Below are 27777 nucleotides of genomic sequence, written 5' to 3' on the forward strand. Positions count from 1 at the left end.
TTGTCATTGTATTCACATTTATTATATATGTACTGGCACACTTTTATATCTTACATGGGAGAATAGCATAATTAACAATGTAAAAAGAAAGGATGTTGATACGTAGATGTTTTCATGTTATAACACATTCATGACAAGGTTACAAATTAAAGATTAGGGTGTCAACCTTCCACACCGGGGCATCAGTCTAAAACACGCTACTTAGCTTATCTGAAACAAATGTATACACAGCCATATAATATTATATAATAAAAGTGAATATATAATGTAGAAAGTCTGTGAATTGATATATATTGCTCGGCAGCAAAAGTGACAATGGGATTTAAAAATGTGCTAAAGGATTTTTGGTATATAAAGGATATTTTAACGGTCATTTTTGTGCCAATAATACTACTTCCGTTACTATTGGACGGCGGCAGCCCTGTGAGTATTTTGAGTATTTTTTTCAAATATTTTATTAAATTATTCAACAATATTTGAAATCATTCTCTAACGTTATTTATTACATAAAATGACAAAAAAACAAACAACAAACGTTCTGTAAACACTGCTTTTTGACTAAATTAGAGATAGAGATACTCGTAAAATGCATGTGTTAATTCCAAAAAGCAGTGTTTAATACACTTCAAATGCAAAGCAGTGTATCAATTTGAGGTACAGTTTATTTATGTCATTAATCTTATTCATGCACATTATAAATCAAGTATGCCCGTTACAAGATAATAAATACAAACGCACGGCTAAATTGTTAACTTAGAATGTGTACAAGATTCGAAGCACCGGTAGAAAAAATCGAGTTCAAATTATAATAGCTTAGAATGGTAACGAAAAATTAAAATGATGATATATAACGTTCTAGTCGCTTATTGTTTTTTTTGTAATAACCATGTAACGTAAATTAAAAGCATTTATAGTTAATACATGTACATAAATATTATAATACATTTTACAACTTTATATCTCAGAATATATGTTAGGAGAGTGAAATTAAAGTTAGCGTTTTTGAAAATAATTTTTTAACGTTTCAGTTATGTCAATGATTTCTTTTAGGTTTGAAGGCTTCCCTTATAAATAGATATGATCATTGAAATATTCAGCTATATATGTTGTTGACTAACAGACTTGGTTTTTGATCTATTCTTTAGATGTTTGTTTTTTATGTTTAGTTTTTTGGGGGGATGGGGGAATTGGGTGTTTCTTTTGTTGTTGTTGTTGTTGTTTCTTTGTATATTTTTTTTTCAATAGATAAACAATGGAAATTTTAAATTTTTATCATTTTACAAACGCAAAAGACTTAAGGTCAACAATCTATAAATCAGGGAAAACGTTCTGGTTCCTGTCCATGTAACACAGGAGTACAAGTCTTATTTAACACATAGGTGCGACATCCTTTTACTCGTATATAGTGATTTCGTTACAGAGAATTCATGTTTTTTCTAGTCTAAGTTCGTGTTACATACATAACAAGAATTATAACATTGTCGTCTGCTCTTCTTATTGAATTCACGTCTGCTTGCCCCTCGTGTGTTCGTCTGCTTGTCCCACGTGTGTGATCAAATGAAATATGTTGTATTTAATGTTATCATTCTTGACGATACGTGACACTGTTTTATTTAATGAAAATGAATCAAACTTACAATACAATTTATATTCACCATAGTCGAAATTCACAAAATGTACAAAAAAACATGTAAGAACTATGAACAAAAATAATCTGTATGAACAAACTACGGAGAATCGTTAGGGTCATCTTTGTTCCGGCGTTTTGACCGGTGAAAATCGATGCGAAATCGTTAAAATACAAACTGAAAGTTCGATACCTATCTAAGTAGCAACCACGATGCGACAGTGCGATATCTTTTCTATCATTTCGTGTCTTTTTGCATCGCATTTACGTGTTTTGGGATTGTCTTATCCCACAGACGCGCTTCTCAAATGCGAGACATTGATAGCTCTAATGGGACACCGTATCAAACAAAGTGAATGCGCATAAATTTAATTTCACATTAAAATTTTATACTAATGTAAAAATTACAGATATAATACGTTTTATCTGAAATGCAGTCGACGAAATTAAAGATAAACGGCCGATATTAAAGATAAACGTGAAATGTAAAAGATATCAACAAAAACACAAACACACAGAAAAAGAAAAGGTGAAATATGTGTGTTTTTACTTACATTGTCCTTATTTACATCGGAACTGTAAAATTGGCACATTGTATTTATTTGTATTAATTCTTTATTATAGTCTCATCTATACACATATATACATATAAAACATTTAAAACATTAATTTTGTATATAGCCATTCTCGAAAGAATTACAAGAGACTTGTTATAGCTAATACTAAGAGGGATAACTCCACAGTCCATATTATAGAAATGTATAATATGTATATTGTAGATTTACCTCCCTTATTAACGTATACATTTACATCATATAAATCAATTGCAATAGGATGACATAATTGCACATTGTCATTATTAAGTTATTTGAGACATTTAATTACAAAATTATAATAGACTTTATACATTCTAAAAGTTTGATAACCTCTACTGACCTTGTCTTAAAAACTGCCATAAGAAATTATAATATAAAATACTAAATTTTGTTATAAAAGCACTATCGCGCAATATAAAAAAAATGATTTTACAAAATCATTTGTCACTCATATTTAGACAATGGATGAACTGTTCAGTAGTGATTATCAAAACATAGGGATAAAACAACTTATTTACGCAATTAAAATATATCATATTCTATATTAAAATTTCTATGTGTTTAAAATTATACATTATAAACTGTTCACTCCAGGCAGGAGGTGAGATACAGACATTACATCACATTCTTGTTTATGAATTAAGAAATGTTCTAAAGACTAACACTTATTTAAAAAAAATAAAAATAGAATTGTCAGTGAAACAAACATACTTAAACTGTCAGTATCTGTATATATACCCCATCTCCTACATAATATGAGATAATGTAACTTTGCTTTACACTATTTACGCTACTAATACTTATAATAAAAAGGATATATGACTAATCCTGAAATGTAGTCTGTTAAACTATTTATATAAATGATTGTTTCTGGCTTTTAAAATCAGAAAGAACGTTTTGGAACTTACTTTTAACATATGTTCATTTGAGAGTACAACGTTTAATTTATCCTGATCACATAAATTGTTAAATGAGGCATCAATCTCAATAGCTTTATTAACAATATCATTTCTGAGACTCTGATACAATGGGCAATGAAATAAAACATGAACTTCATTTTCCACTGCAAGTTCACAAATCGGACATAGACGCTGTTCTTCTGGGATATTTTCATATATCCCCGTTTCTAAACGGAGGGGGGCAACTCCACATCTAAACTTAGCTAACGCAGACTTGTATTTACTAGACAAAGTTGAACATTCAACATACTTTTCAGGTTCATAAACAGATTTAAACTGCGTATACGTCCTAAGTTTATTTCTACCTCTACCAGTGGGACCCGTGACATTTTGAATACTGGTTCTCCAATCATGAATGAAAGTATCCATGGTGCACTTACTTATCTTATCACAAAAATATTTGGAAGACATGTTAATACAATCGTTTGACATATTCAATAAATTGTTTGACAATAGATGTTTCTGATACAGAAATTGCCAATTTTTGCAACTATTATTACTCTTACTGTCACAAAATCTAAAAATCTTGAAATTAATTCTCTCACTATCCATTGACTTTACTCTATGCCAATGTTGAGACACAGATCTCCACTGTTTCACATGAGGGGGTTGCCAACCTAACTCACCATAAATGGCATTAATAGGGATATATTTACCCAACCCCATAAAGAATCGCATTGCTCGACTCTGCACTGCATTTATGCAAGAATAGGATCTTGTTCCCCAAATAGATGCCCCATATGCAATAACAGGCCATACTGTACTATCGTAAAGTTTTGTGAATGCCGTATATGGCATGCTACCATAGGACTTGGACTTAGCTATAAGGAGACCAAGGGCTCTACCAGCACTCTGAGCAACATATTTCACCATGATATCAAAATCAAGCATCTCGGTCAGTAACAGACCTAGGTAAGTGTAGTTAGCAACGACTTTCAGACTGTGGTCCTCACATGTGAAACTGTATGAAGTTCTGGGAACAGAAACAGGTCTAAAATGCATGATATTACTCTTCATAGGATTCAAAATCATAGAATTCTTGTTACACCAATTATTTAACATATCTAACATAAACTGTAAATCTTCTGCGTTTTCAGCTATAAGTACAATATCGTCTGCATATAAAAGGATGCATAGTTTTTCATTATCAATACAAATACCCTTTCCGGCTGCTTTTATAGATACTGCCAGATCATTTACGAATAAATTAAATAACAAAGGTGATAAGGAGCAGCCCTGTCTTAAGCCACATTTAACATCAAACCAATCTGTATAAAAACCGTTAACCCTAACACTAGATGTAACTTGACTATATAGAGATTTCATAGCATTTATCATTTTCCCATTAACACCAATTTCCGAATTCATCAATTTGTCCCATAAAATAGTCCTATTTATAAAATCATAGGCTTTTTTGAAAACAATAAATGCACAAAAAGTAGATTTTTTGGCCTTTTTTCTAGTATCAATAATATTAGTTAATGAAGATATATGATCAATTGTACTTCTACCCTTTCTGAACCCATTTGTCATACATCTCACTCTTTAAAATATTACAAAGGCTAGAATAAGCACCGTCAATATGACTCTGATTCTGTAAACTTTGTTCAAGTTTAAAAACTGTATCATGAAGTGAAGAAACTACATCATGAGTGTTCAAAAAAGTATCTGGTACATTTTTTAAATCAAACTTATCAAAACTAACAGCTTCACATACAGGTTCTGAATACTGAGTGTATAAATTTTCACTATAATTTTCAAATTCAACCATCCAAGTTAAAATAGAGTGGTCTGGTATGGATACAGGTATAAGGCCAGTATTTACCTGAATGTTAGAAATAATTTCAGTACTTCTAATAACTGTGAAATCTTTAAAATGGTTCAAACTATCATGTGCGACTATACAATAATCAACAACAGCACATCCTTTAGCAGATATTGATGTAAAATCATTCTTTATATAATTTCGACTATTCAATAAACACATGTTACTATCTATCAGGAAATCTAATAACTTGTCACCATAAGCGTTACAAGAAAAACAAGAAAAGCATTGATGCAAAGCATCAAAGGGCGTCCAAGCAAGAAATGCAGCAAGTGAAGATGAACTAGTACACATATAATGACAAGATATTCTTATAAACTACCAGAAATGTATATCACTTATGAATGAGCGGACGAAAGACATTGTTCATTATGACCTTTGATTGACATGCTAGAGATTAGAATATTACTTGTTATTTCTTTATGATCGTGGTTATTAATAGCAACGGATATACATGTATGCAATCATTTATGATCCATATGTGTAACGCATGACGCCAATCAACAATATTTCTATCTGGCAAATCGTCAACCCCAATAATAAAATCATAATTGTCTCCAATACGACTATTAAAATCTCCACAAATATATAATGGACAATCATTTTGATATACATATATACTAGATAATAGGGTATCATAAAAATTATTAACATCAATTTGTACATGATAAAAACACATACCATACGTTTTAACACTTTAACCTACAGTGATTGGTTAAGACAAACGATTTAAAATCATTTTCGCACGTTTGTTTACAAACCATAAAACGTTTAATAGGCTTTGTCAAGGTTAATGGTACATTTATCTATGAATAAGCATACTATTCAAAAGCAGCACTGTTTCAGATATTGAAAAGTTAAAAATGTCAAAGATTCACAGTTTGAAATCGCAATTTTTTTTTCTTGCGAACATAGGAATGTAAAAAGAAATTAATAGAAACTAATAGAGATAAAACCTATGGACACTCTTATCTGATATACGAGGAAAAACAGACAATTTAATTAATAACCAAAAGTTTTATTGGCGAGTCTACATAATCTGTTTCGAGATTATTTTGAATGAGATATCACTCCATTGCGATATTCAAAATTTAGCAAAGGTTTCAATCTAAAATTATTTTAAAGTTTCTTTATAAAATGTTTCACTGCCGGGGATGAAATTGATGAGCGAAGTAATGCTATCCTCCAAATCCTTGCAGTTACACAGGTCTCATACTGTCTAACGTTGTTTGATATTTAAATCCTTTAAAGCGGCTTTAAGCTTTTTTGTGTTGTTTTAAATTAAGTATTCTTCAGAAAGAGCATCATATCACTGTTAAGCCTTCTTCAAAACAGCGTCCCGCGAGCTATTTATAGCATGCCAGTGACGTTCGTTTCCAAAAATGTGACGTTCTTTTCTAAAAATAGAAGATTAAAAAAACGAATCGTCCTTTTGCTAATTTACAATTAGAGAGTGGACCGGTAGATTAGAGGTATCGAGGGGTTTCATTATTGTTTATATATATTTTCGAAGGCAAATTTCATTTTCCATTTCAATTATTTTGATTTGAGTATTATATGAAACGATTTATCTTAGAATAACGTATTTAACCTTTAGAAATGCTGAAGGCCGCTTTAAACTTCGGATGAACTGTTCCACTTTATAAGCAGAGTAAGGGCATTATACAAAATCAGTAAATTGGGGTTTAACCATATAATTATTTAATGATAATAGCAGATTTTAAGAAATAGAAAGAGACAGAAAACATTTAACAAAACCCAACCGAGATTTGCTACCTTTTTGTTGTTTGTTTGTTTTTCTGTTGTCCTTTACACCAAATTTATGCCGAATTCACACATGTTTTGGTCATATCTCTGCTTTTGATGCAACTTACCGGCTTTCCTAGATTACTAACCAGTAATAACCTATTTCTCCGCAAGTGACCAAATACTTATCACGAATCAAGCAGCGGCGAGAGACAAATGAACATGAGACGATATGTTCGAGACCAGTTGCCACGGAGGAATTACGCCCTCCCCCACCCAAGGTTCGAATCAGCAACCCCTAGATTACCAATCCGATGGCTTCTCTCTAAGCGGGTGGACCTTGTTACCTTTAAAATGTACCGAGTACCCTTTACCTGATATGATGTTCATGTATATATCATCAAGTTCATTATGCATATTGACACACATTTTTAGATAAGATGGTATAGTCATTATATATGTAAGTGTGTTATTCAAATGTAAACATAGATTTGGCTATAGACAAGTCTTAAGGTAACTTGTCTCAAACTTTATTAGACTACAAACATCATAAAATTCAGACGGCTTCAAGTGGTTTTGAATAAGATTTGGGATATATTTATTACAACTTCTGTGCAAATTCATTCACTTTTATAATATCTGGATAAATCTTGTTTAATCAGAGCCGCTATGAGATGTAAAGACATTTTCGGGGATATTTTATACATAAAGAACATTCTGGTTGTTGTTCTTCTGCCAATAGTTCTAATCCCATTTCTTGTGGTTGGCGACAGTTCTGTAAGTACTTTTTTAAATTTTACTTTGAAAAAAAAATATCAAATTGAATTCAATGTTCATTTTATATTTAATTGTCGTAATGGAAGTTAAATAATTATGCCTCTACTACGATGATTGAAATGCTAAGCAAGACTCAAAATTCTTCAAAACTTTCATTTTGATTTGTCTCATTTGCTAAAACCCGTGTTTGATATAGTAGAATTGGCTAAACTTGTTCGTATGTCAAGCACAGCACAATCAACTTATTTTTATATTTTTCAAGGCCATGCCTAGAAAAAACAAGTTAAATAAAAATGTCTCTGTTATAATAAATAAATTGCGATTAAATCATACTAGAAAACGTAATAAAAATTGCCTAACAAAATATATGATTGCTATTTTTGGAAAGTCAATCAATGATTTCGCGCATGCACAATCCACTTGATACACGATTGTTTCAATTTAACCTTGAGACTATAATGATCATGTGGCCAGTGCAGTTCAAGATAGCCAACACATCTGTGCATGCTTTTCACCACTCCTAAATTATTTTAACATGTTTCCTTTTAATGATGCAGATTGGATGATGGAAAAGTACTTTTAAAGCGGCCTTCAGCATTTCGTAAGGTTAAATATGATATTGATAACAAATCGTTTCATATAATTGTAAAATTGTAAAATGAAAAGAATTAAGGTGGAAAATGCAATTTGTCGACGGTAAAATACATAAACAATAAGGCAACCCCTCGATGGTCCGCTTTCTATATTTAAATTAGTAAATCCCAATCTTCTATTTTTAGAAAAGAACGTCAATGACGCGTTATAACTAGCTCTGGAACGATGTTTTAAAGACGGCTAAACTGTGATATGTTCCACTTTTTCAAGACAAGATTACTAAAATACTTCGTTTGAAACAGCACAGCATTTTTTAGTCCAACAGAAAATAAAAGATAAAAGCCACTTTAAGGCATTTAGCGTAGTAAGTGTTAAATTCTCGATGTACTTTCGATGTACTTTAGATTGACTGTTATTCAGAAATAATCATTTTGTTTTACTAATTACCGACTGTGAAACAAAGCGTTATTCTTCCGTATTTTTCCAAGTAAAGATGACAATTTAGTAAAAGTAAGAACACTTTTTTTTATTATCTGATGTCGAATTTTTTAAAGGCAAAAAAGCTAAAGAACGACAAAATTGGGTATTAATACGATATCATTTGTCGTGTTTTCGCCTTCTTTTTGTCATAAATAATTGAAACTGCAATGTGTTTTTCATTCATTTTCATTACATTACATACTCTCCCAGTTGCTATTGAAGTCAATCGGCCCAGCCGCAAAAATTCGAAAACTAAACCATGTAGCGATAAAGCGAAAATGCAACAAAGTGAAAATGTAAAAAGTTTGTAAAAGAAAAATGCAACAATGAAAAAAAGCTCAAATGCGACCAAATTTGAGCTGACGCATTTCGTTATTTCATTTTGCTAAAGAACTTCGTTTCATTTTTTTGTTACCAAGTTTTCTTTTGATATAAAAATGGACAATGCCTTCTTTTAATTAAATTGATGACATCGTCTGTATTGTTTAACCTTTTGTCTGCGATTTCAGATTCCCTCTACAGTGAATATTTACCAAATTTTAATTTTCAAATTCACTCTTAATCTTTTTTTTATATGAACAAACATTACGATTCTTATTTATATTCTAAAAAATTAGTGTACATGTAGTTGCCTCTTTCTCAAATCTAAAAGGTTTCATATATTATACATGTATTTTAAAAAAAGCTCGCTGAACGCAATCAAAATGACGAACAATACCGGTACCAAACTTTCTAAAAGTCTTTTTCCTTCCTTCCTTCCTTCCTTCCTTCCTTCCTTCCTTCCTTGCAAATCCGTTTCATTAACTTAATCATTTTTTTTCTTTTTAAAAGATAAAACAAAAAAGCAGACGCCATTTTAGCAGGCGACAATTTTTCCAGTACGCAAAGGGTTTTGTTTGATTAAAAATAACAAAAGAAAAAACGAAAACAAAAAACAAAATTTGACCCAGTTAAGCTTTTCAAGTTTACGACACACATTCGAGTATAGACACGATATAAATTAGAGATATAAGACGAAAGCAATAATTAAAGCTGATATTGTCGATCGTAGTTAAAGCAAGTACAATGCATATTTAATTAAATGTTGATGATTTTTGCTTTCAAAAAAAAATTGACTTGACGTGTACAACCTCTTCAGAGCAATTCTTGGATAGAATTGCAGAGGATGAACTTTATATTATCAAGGACATTTTGAGATTAGTTACATTAAATCGGCTTAAATTTATGAAAATAATCAAAGCCATGCAAGAAGGGCTGGAATACAGGATATAAATTTTATATTTCTCTGACTTTATGTCTATAAGTAATTAATCTATTTGATAAGATAAAGAGGATAATTATCACTATGTTTGTTTAAGTTAGACTCAATCAAGCATTAAAGCAATAAAGTAAAGGGCCATTAAAATCCTTTGTAACCAATCAACTTAAGATACTAAACGTGTAAAAATGAATTTCAATATGATAAAAACGGTCACGTGCATAGCGACGTAGAAATTGTTCCTGATACATGTATATGACCGGATATGCGCTAGATATAGTTTTTGGACCACAGCGTCGTGTGTTTATATTTATCATATAAACTCTTTGTTTTTATTGAAGTATGACCATATTTATTTCATTTATAGTTCATACGTTTCATTCATACACTGTACATTTCAATAGTTTACTTTATGTTTGTTATATCCCAGTTTTGAAAAAAAGTGCAAAAATGACAGTCAATAAAAGATCTTCAAAATGCTTATTAAAAACTTCTATAGACTGATAATTAATTTCCCAATCTGACTCAAGTTCGGATCTTCTTATTTCTTCCATGTAGATCTGATGACCACCTTATATGTTTCGCCTTCTTTATAATTCGGATTTCCCGATAAAGCTATTTTTAGCCATTCAATCAAACCGGGTTTTGTAGATAAGCATTAGAAGAAGTATCAAAATACCGTTATTCGTGGAAGTTACACAAAATGTTTATTTTTGTTAGAAAAAAATGTTTGAAGTAATCATCTTGAATTAATAGAGTCATTTTTAATGAATAAGATTGTTTCGCCAGTTTAGCTGTCGGCGATATGGCGTGAAAATTACCTACTCAATTGGTTTTCCAAGGATTAGAATTAGAAACCAAATCATTTTCAAAATAATGAAAGCTCGCAAATGATTGGTTGTTTGAAAGACCAATAGAAGTTGACTACCTATGGGTTGATGTCAGATCCTAATGCGTAGCGCTATTTAGGAGCTGATCTTAATCAAATTGATTTATCATCCATCCCGTAGCAGTAATCTTCGTTTTAAGATAATAATTTGGTCACGCCATTTACATTTTCTATATCATGACCATACCATGCATACATGCATTTACAACCTGGACATTGATTGTATGACTGCGTTTTTAATTACAATATACATGTATTATATATAGTTTAGGTTTATTTGTAATTTGGACTTGTATATCTAAAATAAACCTTCTGCGCAAACGACCGGATAAAATAGTTTTAGAATTTCCTTTTTTTTAAATCCTGAAATGTCTTTATTTGAAACCTGTTTAAAAGGGAGAATATTATCATATATTAATTACCTCTCATTTGTCTGAAAGAGCTTCAAATTCTTGCTAGGTAACAGTCCTTTTTTATATAACATGCGAATTTCACATGTTCGTGAAGAAAGAGAAAAAAAACAATTGTACACTTTCAAAATTTAGGTACGCACACAAACAGGCGTATTTATTTTGTAAGATTAGATTCAATAATTTTATCTTGTATGCATCAAATTTATTCACGTCTTCACAATATTATTGCATTATTCAATTAAAAAAAAATGTTTTGTCTTTTTTTTTCTTATCTTATTTTTCTAAAAAAGATTTGTTACGATATAGATTTTTACGGGGTTCGCTTGATTAAAAGATCCTTAACCTACTGAAAACAGGCTGTCGGGCAGTTTACGAGTACTAGTTGCTATCATTTTCGCAAGGAACTCATAACTTCTGTACATGCCAGAGCAGAAGGACAGTGCCGAAGGATTTCATGAACAATCTCGACGAAAGTGACCTCCAAAGTCCGGGAATTGAACCTGTGTTGCCCGATTCACAGCCAAACGCTTTATTAATTATTATTGAGCTTACAGGACGGTCTTATGACTATCAGAATGGAATGTGAATAATTTTATGCATGTGCATGTATATTTGAATTGGTATAAAGGTCAAATGAGATTGTATCTTGTCTCATATTTACATATCTATCATAATGACTTCGTGACAAACAATTTGTAAGGCATTCAATTAGAAAAGTCATACATTTCTTTATTTCATTTTAATTGCAGAGTTATCAATTTATTTCGTTATACACATTACATCCCCTTATATATTTTTGGTTGGGTTTTAATCTGAAAAAGGATGATCACTCGGAAGCATTATAATCACTTCAAAATAACATGAAAATTACAGACTGTATGATTGATTGAGTCTATACTGTATTGGTCATATGGGGGCTTTTTCAGTTTCATTTGTGAAGGAAGACCTCGGGTACCTCTCCGAACATATTATTTCAAGTCTTTTTACAACTAAGATTACTGTAACAGTAGTAAACAAACAGCAAAAATACCTTTACATCAAGAACAAGTTTTGTACACTATTTTAGCAAGTTTTTTTTATTATTTTTATCTTTTAAGTACGTGTAACGGATTTACTTGAACATGTCACTGCAAACACTGTTGAGTTAAGAAGTTTAAAAGCTATTTTAAGGACATATCAAAATAAATTCAAAACAAGCAAAAAATGAAATACACTTAAAAAGATTTAGAAAAAGAGAGTGATAGTTTTACAACCTTGACATAATGTACCAGTTACCTTGCCTGCTTTACTTGACTGGTGATATTGTAAAACTGTCATCGACAACAAATATTTAAGAAATAAATTATGAATAAATAGAAAATAAATAAACTAAATAATGTTAGTTTTATGTCCTCATAGCTCGCGGTAAACAATAAGGGAAATGAGCATGAAAGTCCACCCATATGGTAATTATATTATTCATTATAGTATTCTTTTTTACTTTCTGCAATATTATATATCATTTTCATAACATTTCAACCAAAAGCACATTTTATTGATCAGACATAGACAATGTGTCGGCCATTTTGAAAATATTACGTCATCATTAACCTCGCAGCGAATGGTTTTATACCCTCGTTGTTGCTGTTGTTGTTGTTTTTGTTTTTTTCGGTTGTGACTGACTAAATGTGTTACCCTCTAATTAAATAATCAAATCATGTTCCTCTTTTTAAATACAAAGAAAACAAATCAAATAATAAACTGACGATCAATCCAGAGACATAATTGAGCCGTGCCATGACAAAATCAACATAGTGCGTTTGCGACCAGCATGGATCCAGACCGCGCATCCGCGCAGTCTGATCAGGATCCATGCTGTTGGCTTACCAACTCTATTACAAGTAGAGAAACTGATAGCGAACAGCATGGATCCTGATCAGACTGCGCGGATGCGCAGGCTGGTCTGGATGATTATTTTGACAAAAATTTGACTAAAATGGGGGTACAGTAAGTAGGCTATAACCGTGAGTGTAATGATGACTACATGAAATAAGTGATGAATAACAAGTGAAACAATTAAACAAAGTTTTTTTTTCCTATTCCCGGTACGTTTTCTATTTCTAATCACATCCTTTTGACACCTTTCTCATCATTATTTGTAAATTAGCTTTTTATTTTATAAATATTTGTCGTTATCTAACAGTTACTGATCTAATAATAATAATAATAATAATAATAATAATAATAATAATAATCTTTTATTATAGTGACATGTGTTTTCGTACATGAAAATTACATATATACAATGTAAATAAAGAACACCCGGCCTTATAGGCCTTATAGGTCACCTTAACAACAGTGTAAAATGCACGTGAATATATTAACTAATTAAATGTAACTTATTTGCACCAATCTGCACAGATCAGTAAATTTGTGAATACAAACCTCGAAGGTGCATATGAAATTCGTATATTTAAAATAATCTCATTTGTCAATATTCGCAAGTCATATAGTTTTGCTTGTTAATGACTTTTTTGTGGTTTGCCGTGTCTACTGGTACAGATATAGACGTGAATGTTTAGCTAAAAGCTAACCCGATCTTAGAAAAGAAGATCTATTTAAGAATTGTACAAATTTATTCACACGAAAACCGAAATGGGTGTTAAAAACTTTTTAAAGGATGTTTTCTATATAAAGGATATATTAATTGTTGTACTGCTTCCAGTTGTTTTTATTCCGTTATTGGTGGAATACGATACCCCTGTAAGTAGACCATTTCTTTCTGAACACGTTTTTTAATGTTCTTGAAGGCTCTTCGTAGTATACATCTATATCATGGTGTGGATTTGTTCAGAACTTCTCAAAGCCGTCCGCAAACATGATATTATACTATATTATTAATATTTGCTGAGATGTGTATCAAACTTTAAACCATTAAAATAACAGATTATATCATTTCACACAAGTTCATGGCACAAGCAAATCGTATTTTATATTTTAGGCAAAATGTGCCTTTAACAGATAAAATAAACATAATCCGAGCTGATTTTGTAAACAAGCGTTTGGTAATGTTTTAAGCAAAGAGGTATTTTCATTTCCATACAAAAACAATGGCACTTCATCTGTGAAAATTGCAAAATAGGCAAAAATCAAAATATGGTTTTATGGTTCAGCAATAAAGACAATTAGTAATTTTCCGGAAACTGTTTCAGGAAACTCAAAATAACAAACAATGTGATGTCAACTATTGACATTTTTCCTCCAATATCACAAGCAAATTATTTGCCGTAATTGTTCATGAAAAGAAAAAGAGTTATTTATGTGCTGTAAAATCTTATTGAATGAAAAATATATATTGATATAAAAGAATTCTGTATAATAATTGAATACCTTGATTCATATGGCATCCGCTTTCTAGAACGAAAAGTCTAAAATAAAAATAAGACAATAATCTATCATTTCTTGCGATTGATGGTAACATATGCATGTTTGAGTGAATAAAAGATATGTTGTTGTTGTTGCTATATCTGTGACAATAGTAATTATTTAAACCAGTCTTTTTAGCAAATTCAAAATACAAACAAACAAATAAACAAAAATAACAAACAAGCAAACAAACAAAAGGCGGCCAATACAAGCTCAGTTAAAGAAACGGAAAGACCACGATGGAAAATATAAATATGATTTTTTTTTACCATACATCTTTAACTTTTAAGTGATTATTTCAGGAGGCAAAATGTGCTTACTGCGTCATCATTATGGCGATCTTCTGGATCACAGAGGCGCTGCCTATAGCTGTGACGTCATTGCTACCGGTGTTCCTTTTCCCGATGGTTGGACTGTTGACCGTGAAAGCGACAGCGCAACAATATATAAATGTACGTAGTTATCTTTACCGCCAAAGTATTAAAAAATTGATAATGTTCAACTTATTCCAAAAGCTTTTAATACTGTCATTAACTTAAGCTTTCACAATTTTACAAAAGATGGTGAAAGTTGAAACTATTGTTGGCTTAGTTCTTGTCTCTTACAGATATGAATATTCTAGTCTCTTACAGGTATGAATATTCTATAAATATACACAAAAAAGGCCAATCATATCATTTAGTTATATATGCTTGATTCAGATACTAGATCGTTGTTTTGATTTGAGCACTTTCTGAAATGATAATTTTATTTGAGAGTAGTGTTCACTGTTTGAATAGTGTTTGTGAGTAATCTTCTCTTTGTTAGTAGTGTTTGGTGTTAAAGTAGTGCTCAGTAAGTATATTGTTTACTGTTTTAGAAGTCTTCAGTGAATATTATTCAATTGACGATGGTTGTTGTACTTGCTGAGTAATATTTACTTTGTGAGGAGCGGTAAATGAGAAATTTAGACCGTGTTCGATTTTTTAACGAGTATTGTTCACTGTTTAGGTTATGTTTAGTGACAAATGATTACTCAGTGACAAGAAGCTATTCACCAAAGCAACTGCTCTGATCAGAAAGGGTTTTAAAATTTCCTATAATAGCCATTATCGCAATAATTGCCAACAAATGTGTTATGATAGTATTTTAACACTTTAAATAATAAATAATACTTTATGTTTAAACATTAAGTTAAATGTAAGATAAATGCTAACACTCGATGGAAAACATAATTGATATTAAAACTTGCAAACAGATTTGAAATTCTAACACTTGGCTGTAGTAGGTAAAGCCAGTTCAGAAATATCATTATTCAACGGAAGTCACTCTACTATATTTCCCAGAAACAGAAAATGTAAAAAATGCTTATATTGTTGTATCCTCATAGACAAATGTGAAATGCTTCTGATTCTTCCTTTCTGTCGACTTGAACATTCATAATGACACATTAGATGTAAAAAAGGATTCTTATTTATTTCCAGGACACCAATATGTTGTTTATAGGTGGTTTGATCGTAGCCGCGGCCATAGAGCACTGGAACATTCACACGCGCATCGCTCTACGCATATTATTATTAGTCGGATCCAATGCCCGCTGGTACATTTTCCTTTTTTTATTTCTATCTTATACACAGATACACTGATAAGCTGACATGGAAAGTCATGAATACATTAATGTTAAAAAAATTCTGAAGTCATATATTTACGTTTATTTTACACAATGGTAAGTCAACGCAAAAGTGGCATTGCCATTTATCTTGTCTTGCTTTGATCAACAATTAAATCAATACAATTTATCATGGCGCGTCCGTAGCCGAGTGGTTTAAGGCATTGACTTCAAGCCACTTACTCTTCACAGCTGGTTATTCGAATCCCGCCAAGGACTTTTTTCATGTGCTGGAGCTATCCAGCTAGCTTGCTTACGGAACGTCATTGTTTCAACTTATGTGCTCGTTTGTGCACCGCCAGTTTCTTGGAATTCTCTCATTACAGCAAGTTATCTAGCTAGCTTACGAATGGACGGTGCTCAAACTGAGACGCCTGGTACCTGACAAAAATGCACGGAGAGGCGCTTGAGGTTTTTATCCACCAGTAAAACTAGGAAGTCGTTATATGACCATTGCAGGTTCGGTGACCTGAAATCCAATCAACCATAAAATACAAAAAAACCTACCCAGCTAGCTTTCGAAACAATGGTCTGTCTACTCAAGTGCCCCTGTATGCCTGAAATAAGACAGATATGGTTAAATTGGAAAGTCCATATTTGACATTTACATTGTTGGTGCGACGCAAAAATCCAGCCAATTGACTTTGTGGAACACCTTACAGATAAAACCTTTAGTTTGTAAATTATGTACATTCATTTTTTTATTCATTGAGAATATTCAAGTATGCACAATTTTAATGTTTATAATCTCATCGTGAACATTTACTTAATACGACTTCTTCAACGTTTTCAACAAATATTTACACAAGAAAGATAAATATTGTCCCTTTTTTACATTTGAAGTGCTTTAGACTGAACCTCGTAAGGTATGAGTTAAATATCATAATTATACCTGAAGCCCTCATGAGATCAATCGTGCACCGTACACATCAAGTGATCACTGATGTATGTTTGCAAAACGTTGATAAAATCTATATATGACCTTTTCTTTATATATGCTTAAAGGATACATTAAGAAGTTAATAGAAATACGTGATGTGCATATTATACATAAACTGAACTTTCTCCATCTAACCAGATGCACATAGTGAACAGGTTCTTCAATAAGATTTAATCTAAAACAAGTATATACGAGTACATGTACTTTTCATAGTGAATTTCCCGTTCAAAATGTTTATTGCATTTGTTTGCAAAATTTCATGATGATACCTTTCTCGCATGAGACAATCGTAAGTCCCTATTAAGATCCCAGCCAACAGCGAAAAGGATGAAACTATTCAGTGACATAAATAACTTAGCAAGGAAGCTACCAACGGCCCTAATGACAAATAAATAAATAAATAAATAAACAAACAATAACAACAAAACTCTTTAAAAAGTAATATTAACTTGTGATATACATATATAAAGCAGTAGGCCCATTCTTGCTAAGAATATCAAGACTATCATTTTACAATACTTTCTCCAACGTAAATAATTATGTAGTATACAAATTGATCATAAATTTTTCTGTCTATTTCTTTTCTATAATATCATCATACTTTAAATAATGATTATTATTTCACTCTAGGATAATGTTGGGTCTGATGGCCCCGACCTGGTTTTTGTCAATGTGGATAAGTAACACGGCAACCACCGCAATGATGATTCCTATTGCCAACGCCATCCTTATGCAGCTCAAAGACACGGAGAAAAAGTTCAAAGGTTATCCAAAATTACCTTAAATTTCTACATGTTGGTCTTTTCACAAAGTACTTGGTAATCTTTAAAAATAAGAATTGTACTTAGTAATTATATATAAATCAAATGCATGACAACTATGCAGAAGAAACGGTTGCCTGTCTCAGTGGACAACAGCGGTTAAGTTTAGTTAAAACATATATATTTAAGATTGGTTGCTCATCAAATTTTTGCAACTTATATAACTCGTTTAAGGGTAGCGACCAGTACTGGTGTTTTTCGACATATATTTCGGCTATATATTTTTTTATTGTGTCAGTACAGCTATTTCCATTCAATATTTTATGTCTGTATTCACGTTCTAACCAATTATTCTTATATGCGTAAACAGTTGTTTCATTTTCTATAAAAAAAAATATTATTTTCATTTTTTTTAAATTCTATTTTGAAAACAATTAAGCGTTACGAATGATTATAATAATTTTAATTTTGAAATCAGGAGTTGATAACGAGGCTGTAGAACTCGATGATGTAAATGTATCCGAGAAACCACCGATTGAGAATGGAAATGGTGTTAACGGAAAAGACGAAAGAGATCCAAATATCCATATAGAAACGGAGAAAGAGCAATCGAAAGTAAATTTTGACGATATACCGTAAGTTCATAAGTTAGAAGCGTATTATTTAATTTTCTGGCACATTTTCAATGTGATGTAACAAGATTACGAATTTATCTTTATACTGCACTCTGTAAATGCAATCATCCTGAAGAAATGATGGGCTGGTTTTCTGTTGACATTGTTAACAATGCAATCAATCTGAAAAATATAAAACAGTCTGTACTGTGTTAAAGAAATGAAATGGACTTTAGGATTATATTTTTAAGTTGGCATTAGCAAGGTCCTAGAAATGACCTTCATGTAATTTATGAAGTAAATTTTGCAACGTACTATAGCTTGCTTGTACACCCTTTAACGTCATCCATATTGGAATGGTCTAAATATGTACGAATGTATAACAGACGACAATGATATATTTTTCAGGGACAATGTTTTAGAAGATGATGATGACCCGGCTTTCAGACGCTTGTGTAAATGTCTAACATTAAGTATAGCTTACGCTGCAAACGTCGGAGGAATCGGGAGTCTAACCGGAACTGGACCAAACCTAGTCATGAAAGGACAACTTGACATGTAAGCAGTTGATTCATTTATAATATATCGATGCAATAAAATTACAGTAACTATTTCATAACAAAATCAGGTGCTAGAAAAAAGATATGAAACATTAGATTCGTTTCATACGTATAATATGGCCGTCGGTTTGGGCCCTCATTCCTTCCTACTGTTCGTCTGGCATCGTTCTTCACAACAACTTCGTATATTGATAGCTGTATTAGATATTTGACAGCTGAAATGTAAGTGTAATGTATTGACTTCGTTTTAATAGTGTTTTGCCCGAAGTTCACTCACAGGATATATTAGTTCGGCTAATAATTCTATGCTACATTAAATTTCTAAAATTCTAGTAATTAAACATTTTTTGAATGGTTAGTGTTTTTTATGCTTAAATTTTGGGCAAAAATACCTTTCTTGTCACTTCAAGCCTCTATATTGTGTTTGAGAACTTGTAAAATGTTTTAATTCCCTTTTTCTTTCAGCGTGTATGAGGGATATGGTATCAAACAATCGCCAATTACATTCGCTAGCTGGATGGGTTTCGGAGTACCTTTGTCATTTTGTCTTGTTATTATCGTCTGGATATGGCTTCAGTTCTATTTCCTTAGATGCAAGTAAGTTCGTCTGCTGCAAAAAAAAGAAAAACAAACCGGTTATGATGCTCAAAGCATTGACCAGTTATGCTTCTAATATTGTATTTTTTAATTAATGTTTTTTAAATGGGTCTTCCCACACAGTCACGTAATTTGCAATGTTAGCAGGACATCAAGTGTAAAAGTAACAGCTTGAATTTCAAATTTCGTTAATTCTAGGTATTCTGTAATCATTTTTATCGCAATATAAACAATAAACAAACAACAAATATATAGCTTTATACACTTCAAATGACCTTTTTACAGTGGTTGTTGTGAAGGGAAGAACGATGATAGAAGTATAAGGGTGAAGGCCGTTATACGTACAGAATATGAAAAACTAGGACCTGTCAGGTAAAATAACAATTCTTTTAGTGATCCCTCGGATCACAATTGGCCGTTGATTTATGTATCATTTTATTTGTAAAATAAATTGACAGTCTAAGAGAAATAACACTTCATTGTTTCGGTTTTCATTTTAAGTCTGTGTATATAGCACTTTTCTAAAACTATTAAAATCAAGAAAGGGATGTTGAAAATTTGCAAATGACTTTGCACAAAACTACAATTCGTGAATTAAACAGACGATTTAAAGTGGTGGCATTATGTCCACCCAAGTGTGCAAATTATATAACTTGATATATTGTCATAATTGTGTTCAATTTTATTTTATACTATGAAAAAGAAATCAAAAACCTACGTGAACAACGGTATTTTCTTGAAAAACGTGGTGCAGTCTTTTTATGATTTAGTCCGTTTTTTTACACTGTATTATAAATATTTTTTATCATCAATTATTGGCCAGTATCAGTCTATTATCTAACTCTACTTGACAGAGAAAACATTAACATAGTGTCACTTTAAAGTACTAACCATTGCATTATTTTCATAATCTTTTTGCCCAGGCTAAAAGTAAGATCCCTTCTCGTAGACAAGTTTGTCACATTTTAGAGCATCATTTATGTAAATCAAGAATGTTGAATGAATATTTTCAGTTTTGCACAGGGAGCCGTTATGGGACATTTCATAGTTTTAGCGTTGCTATGGATAACCAGAGATATGGGCGGAGAATATGGCTGGGGTTCACTTTTCCAACAAGGGTTTGTTTATTAATTTATATTTTATTTTATTTATCTTGATACCAGGTGAAAATTATGGTTAAAATGAAGTTTGGTTAGATCGAATTTTCACGAAGAGTTTAAAACTTTATTGGGATTTTTTTTCGTTTGATTTACTGACTTAAACAAATTTTATCATTTGAATAATCGTTTTTTTTCTAATTATATGAATATAATAAAAACACATTCTGTTTATCTTAGGTGTTAAGTGTGTTTATATTTATACGACGAACATGACACTGTGATAAAACAACTCACTCACTCACTCACCAACTCACCAACTCACCAACTCACTCACTCACTCACTCACTCACTCACTCACTCACTCACTCACTCACTCACTCACTAACTCACTCACCAACTCAAATTCACGGTTTCAAATTCTAAATTCATGATTTCAACTTCACGAATTCAGCTTCGCGAATTCACGATTTCAACTTCATCTTCATGAATTCATGTTTTCAACTTCTTTAAGTTAAAATCGTGAATTCATGAAGTTGCAAGGTCCCCACATGTCTTCCGTAAATACCTATAGTACAAACAATATGATTGCACGCCCTTTGTTATAAAGATAAAAAGTTCTCATTTCTGAATAAGTTGTTTTTATCACCATTCATTCACAAAGTAAAATAATACATTTGCTAATTGCTTGTTGTTGTTGTTTATTTTCATTCAGATATGTGAAAGATGGGGTGCCAGCCATATTTATTGCAACTATGTTGTTTATTTTCCCGTCATCTTTGCCGCGAATATTCTGCCTCAGACCAGAAGGTAAAATACGTAGAGAAATTACATATTTTTATTTCAAATTATTTATTTTGATGCATTTGTTATAAGAATAAACAAAAACCTTGACCGAAAAGCACAAAAATGACTTCTACAATACTTAAAATTTAGGCCGCTTGGACGCTAGACTGCCAACTTCATATACAATATGATAGGGTCAAAGCTCTTTTGCGTTTCAATTGTTTGAATTGTTTCGTTTAAATGCACGTGCTCTGTATTTTATATTTTTACGTTAGGTACTCGTGCACCACTGAAACCCTTATTATCATGGAAAGCAGCTGTGGAAAAGGTTCCTTGGGGCGTGGTATTCCTCCTGGGTGGCGGCTTCGCAATGGCATATGCGTCACAGGTAATAACTGATAACAGAAAATATATGTCTTGAGAAATAAGCCATAATTTAAAACTAATCCAGAAAGCTTGAAATGAAGTAAACTTTGTCAGTTTTAGTACATGAGTCCATACTCAAAGTGCCTGAAAGGTTGGATGGGCCCTCATTAAGCCTACAATGCATAACATAATATCTAGAACATTTTCCGAAAATTTGTGCGCGTCCATGAGCGTGTGATGATGGTTGGTTGATTTATGAGGTTTACCCTCCGGATAACGGGCATTGGTGTCTTGGAAATAATTCCCAGTCATGCATGTAAACAAAAGAAAAAATCTGATGGAAGTCCCTTATCATATCTAGTCTAGAGTAAGTTAATGTCATAAATCTCATATCACGTGTCCTCTACTGGTACGGGCTCGAATTTCGGTAGATAAATTGAAGTAAGTCAGTAGTTCTAAAGTCCAAAGAAAGGAAAAAAATAATAAAATATAAATATTCAAAATAAGACAATGCGATGAATAAGTAAAATAAGTATACCAATTTATTTGGGGCTGATATGTAACATTCTATTTTTATATCTTAATTTGCATTTTTGAAGATGATGAAGTGTTCCAACCACTATTAAAATTTCTGTTTTCTTCTATTTTTAGGAGTCGGGTTTATCAGCCTGGGTTGGTGAGAAATTAAGCGTGTTAGATTACCTATCACCATGGGTGCTAAATCTAACATTGTGTTATATCGTAGCTGCAATGACGGAGGTTACCAGCAACACAGCAACGTGCACGTTAATGATGCCCATACTGGCAAACCTGGTAAAGTTTGAATCCTTCATAAAGACACTTACATAAGTTGTTGTTTTTTGTTGTTGCTGTCTTCATCATTATCCTCATCATCATCATCATCATAATCATCATCATTAGTATTATCAGCAGCATTAATGTAAGCGTTAAATTCATCATCATCATCATCATCATCATCATCATCATCATCATCATCATCAACAACAACATCATCATCATCATCATCATCATCACCATCATAATCATCATCAACATCATCATTATTATCCTCATCAGTATCATCAGCAAAATAAGTATAAGCATTAAGTCCATCATCATCATCATCATCATCATCAGCATCATCATCATCATCATCATCATCATCATCATCACCACCATCACCATAATCATCATTATCATCATTTTGCTTTCTTATTTTTAATATCATCATTACTATCAATACTTTATTTACAGATCAATATTATCTTCATGAGCGTCAATTTGGTAGGTCATATTTCATATAGGGCCATATAATCTGTCAAAAATCTTTATTATAAGTTATAATATATCAGTTATATTTACTCGGAAAAGTAGTTTATGTTTTGAGTGAAAAACATTCAATGTTCGAATTACCAACTATCTTCTCGTTGATAGTTGGAGATTCGAACCAATACCGTGATGGACATTAGGAGACAGTGAGTTTGTTTATTGGAGAACACATCTTTCTTTTCATATTTTCGTTAAAGTTATTTCGGAAAAGTACTTCTTTAGTACACATGCAAAATTTAAATTACCAGAAGGTAGTTGGGTATTCACACGAATAACAAACTGAGTCCCATGGTCCATTTATGGTAAAGGGGGTGTTACCATACCATAGAAAACACATGTTTTGTTATATAACTGTAACATTTGTTAACCGTTAACATAGAATATCCGAATTACCAACTACCTTCTTGTGGATAGTTGGGGATTCACGCGAATAAATAACTGAGTCCCCTGGTCGACGTAGAGTGCGGGGTGATACCATTTGGTAAAATTCATCTATCTTGTCATATATCTGTTAATTTAATTCTATAAAAAAAACTTTCAGATAAAATTTACTAAGATTTTAATAAAAAAATCTATTTTGCGTGACTAACGCAGTAAGGGCATATTTTGACATTTATTTGGTAATTTACGTGGGTTGAAAGTGTTGGTTGGAATACGTAAATTACTTTCTTTGTTCACTTGAAAATGTTTTACCTTTAATCTACATTACATTTTTAAAATGTTGTCAATATTAGAACTGCAGTTCTATTTAACAGAACATGTCATTACTGATATGTTTTTTTTATTGCTTGTCTTACTTATTTTTCTTTATCTACTCGGTTGTGCAAAGCCCTTTATCATAGACACGAATGTCAGCCATTGTTAAACACTATAGACTTAACAGCTATATTGATTATTCAGGTGTGAAAATTCAATTCAATTGCATAACTCAATTTCTTGTGTACTATTGTGATAAGTATAAAGGATTTCCAAAAACGTTATACATCAGAGCGGGCGCTGTGGTCCAGTGGTAACACTGTCTGACTACAAGTCTAGGGGTTGCGAGTTCGATCCCCCGCTACTCTACTAAAAAAACTTACAATCTTTCGTATGAAAAATATAATAAAAATTACTCTTGTAATGGCGATTTCAACATTAAAAGTAATAATGAAACATAATTTAAAAGCACTATTCATAACAGCATTACTCACTGAGCACAAAGGGCACAACAGAAACACTGACCAGACACACAGGGCACTACTGAAACACTGACCACACACACACAGGACACTACTGACACACAGGGCACTACTGAAACACTGACCACACACACAGGAAACTAATGACAGACAGGACACTACTGAAACACAGGGCACTACTGACACACAGTACACTACTGAAACACTGACCACACCCACACACACAGGACACTACTGACACACAGGACACTGCTGAAACACTGTCCACACACACAGGACACTTGTGACACACAGTACACTACTGACACACAGGACACTACTGAAACACAGGGTACTACTGACACACAGGACACTACTGAAACATTGGCCAGACACACAACCCACTACTGAAACACTGACCGACACACAAGATACTACTGAAACACTGACCACACACACAGGACACTACTGACACACAGAACACTACTGAAACACTGACAGACACACAGGGCACTACTGAAACACTGACCACACACACATGACACTACTGACTGAAACACAGGACACTACTGAAACACTGACCACACACACAGGACACTTCTGACACACAGGACATTACTGAAACACTAACCACACACACAGGACACTACTGACACACAGGACACTACTGAAACACTGACCACACACAGAGGACACTACTGACACACAGGGCACCACTGACACACAGGACACTACTGAAACACTGACCACACACACAAGACACTACTGACACACAGGACACTACTGAAACACTGACCACACATACAAGGCATTACTGACACAACAGGACACTACTGAAACACTGACCACACACACACAGGACACTACTGACACACAGGACACTACTGACACACAGAGCATTACTGAAACACTGACCAGACACACACAGGGCACTACTGAAACACTGACCAGACACACAGGGCACTACTGAAACACTGACCAGACACACAGGGCACTACTGAAACACTGACCAGACACACAGGGCACTACTGAAACACTGACCAGACACACAGGGCACTACTGACACAAGGGCACTACTGAAACACTGACCAGACACACAGGACACTACAGAACCCCATGACACTACTGACACACAGGACACTACTGAAACATTGACCAGGCACACACGACACTACTGAAACACTGACCAGGCACACAAAACACAACTGAAACACTGACCGACACACAAGATACTACTGAAACTCTAACCAGAAACACAGGACACTACTCAAACACTGACACACAGGACACTTCTAAGACACTGACACGGCACACAAGATCCTACTCACACACTGATTTGACACACAGGACACTTATCACACCTGATTGAATTGGATTGAATTTCCAACTTACAGCTGTTAAATAGTTGGGAATTACGAATAACCAACTACCTATTAGCAGGTAGGTATTCGAAATTCCAACTACCAACTACCTACCAAATTTACGCTCATATAATCATCATCATCATCATTTGCGTTGAGCATTCTTATGCATCATATTGACATTTGTTTCTTTCTAATAAATTAAGTATTGCTTATTATTTTTATTAAAGAAACCAACATTTCTTTGCACACGTAATTACACGGAAAACATAGAAAAATAAATGTAAACATATTATGTTATAATAAAGACGTATTGTAAAGCTGATATTTTCAAAAGTCATTTTTATACATAGGCTGTGCATCTTCATCAAAGTCCCATTTATCTGATGTTTCCGACTGCCATAGCAACGTCCTTCGCCTTCATGTTACCAGTAGCAACGCCACCAAACGCTGTAGTGTTCTCATACGGATATGTCAGGGTCATTGATATGGTAATGTTGTGTTATTTATTAAATTAATTGAAAAAATAGCTACACCCTTATTATACTCATATGTTTTGTTACATGTGTATACTGTTTACAGACTCGTCTGACTAAAGTTCAGCAGATCTACTTATTTCTTACGTACAGTAGCGTTTTTTTATGAGCTGATCTTAATGGACCTTTCCTGTTTTTCGTAGCGGAACATTTAGCCACACCTTTTCCATTCATTGCTGCGTCAACTGCTCACAAACAGTATCACAAACATAACAACGTGTTCTTTTGTGCAAATCAGGTCAACCAGTGACTATGTACTATCTCAGTGTAGCAATTGGATAACAAGTTAGCCAATTTACATGTAAACACTGGAAAGGTCCGATTGTTTACAGGCAATTCATGGTATATTACCAGCTTCAGAACCATCTAACAGTTTCTACTGTGGTTTATTTGATATACCCTGTGAATACATTTGTTAATAATTATGTTTTTTTTTTTTTTTTCAAAAAGATCCCTGTTAGAAATGAATTTTAAAAGAAGTTGGGGGAAAAAAAACTTTTCTAATAACATATTTTTCTTCGCAACCAAAATTTTTTTAACCGTGTCAGAGGGATTTTTTTTTGGGAAAAAAAAGGTGTCTGTCAACATTGATCTAGTTTTGTTTATAAAGTTGATGGATCAGATTTGGAAAGTCAAGAAAATATATTTCCCTTAACTTGGTTTCGTCAAATAATTCATAAAAACAAAAGTGCATTAGTAGATGTAATATTTCAGACTACATGTACAATTCAGATATTTTGAAGTTTGCACGTTATATAGGCATTTGTAGGTATAAATTTCATAAATCTATTGTTGTTAATCTAGGAATGCCGTTATCCAACTTCCTATTCATTTTAATATTTATATTTCATTTTTTTACATTTGCAGGTTATGGCGGGCTTCATTCTAAATATCGTCTGCGTACTGGCTCTAATCGGATTTTCGGAATCTCTCGGCGATCGCATTTTTGACTTTCATACCATTCCAGAAGAAATATTAAAGACATACAATGAATCGTTAACGTAACAATTGATTACGTCATTGTCTGGCGTCATCTTACAAATACGTGAAACTCGTTCAGATAAAATGCTTTACATTGTTTGATCCCTATATGTTTGTAAAAAGAAAGAAAGGCAGCCCCAACCCCCTCTCCCTGGCTTGGTGGCAACAAATCTTTTAATATACAAGAATTCTCGATCTGAGGTTTAATCCTCTTTAGGGGAAAATGATACTGTTTTTAAGTTGATGTAAAGAAGTAAAAGCCCCACACAGGGCTTCTATTGTATCCATAATTGCATATATATGTTGAAATGAACATAGAGAAAGATGTAACTAAATGTTTCTGCAGTTTATATTTCTAAGTTTATTTGTATTTATGAGGGATCAAACATTTCAGTTTATGGTTGCACTATATACATGGATGCTATTTTTATACAATTGATTCTTTGCCTTTGTAATACATATATGTAGAAATAAA

The 27777-nt window shown here is 32.6% G+C and overlaps 1 protein-coding gene across 3 annotated transcripts; it reads left to right on the forward strand.

Moving 5' to 3' along the window:
* LOC132753659 (Na(+)/citrate cotransporter-like) lies at positions 1–27777 on the forward strand. 3 transcript variants are annotated; one of them, XM_060744154.1, is made up of 14 exons: positions 1–423; positions 14872–15021; positions 16033–16148; positions 17788–17921; positions 18397–18553; positions 18941–19090; positions 19558–19689; positions 19975–20061; positions 20703–20807; positions 21502–21596; positions 21848–21960; positions 22590–22751; positions 26139–26276; positions 27189–27777. In XM_060744154.1, the coding sequence occupies exons 1-14, from the start codon at positions 316–318 to the stop codon at positions 27324–27326; spliced, it is 1785 nt and encodes a 594-aa protein (XP_060600137.1). In that variant the 5' UTR covers positions 1–315; the 3' UTR covers positions 27327–27777. The 3 variants fall into 3 exon arrangements, with proteins under 3 accessions (XP_060600137.1, XP_060600135.1, XP_060600136.1); XM_060744152.1 differs by lacking the exon at positions 1–423 and adding an exon at positions 7197–7530; XM_060744153.1 differs by lacking the exon at positions 1–423 and adding an exon at positions 13698–13906.

This window comes from Ruditapes philippinarum, unplaced genomic scaffold, assembly GCF_026571515.1.
Source record: "Ruditapes philippinarum isolate M1 unplaced genomic scaffold, ASM2657151v2 ctg10994_1_1_1_1, whole genome shotgun sequence".
Taxonomy (NCBI): Eukaryota; Metazoa; Mollusca; class Bivalvia; order Venerida; family Veneridae; genus Ruditapes; species Ruditapes philippinarum.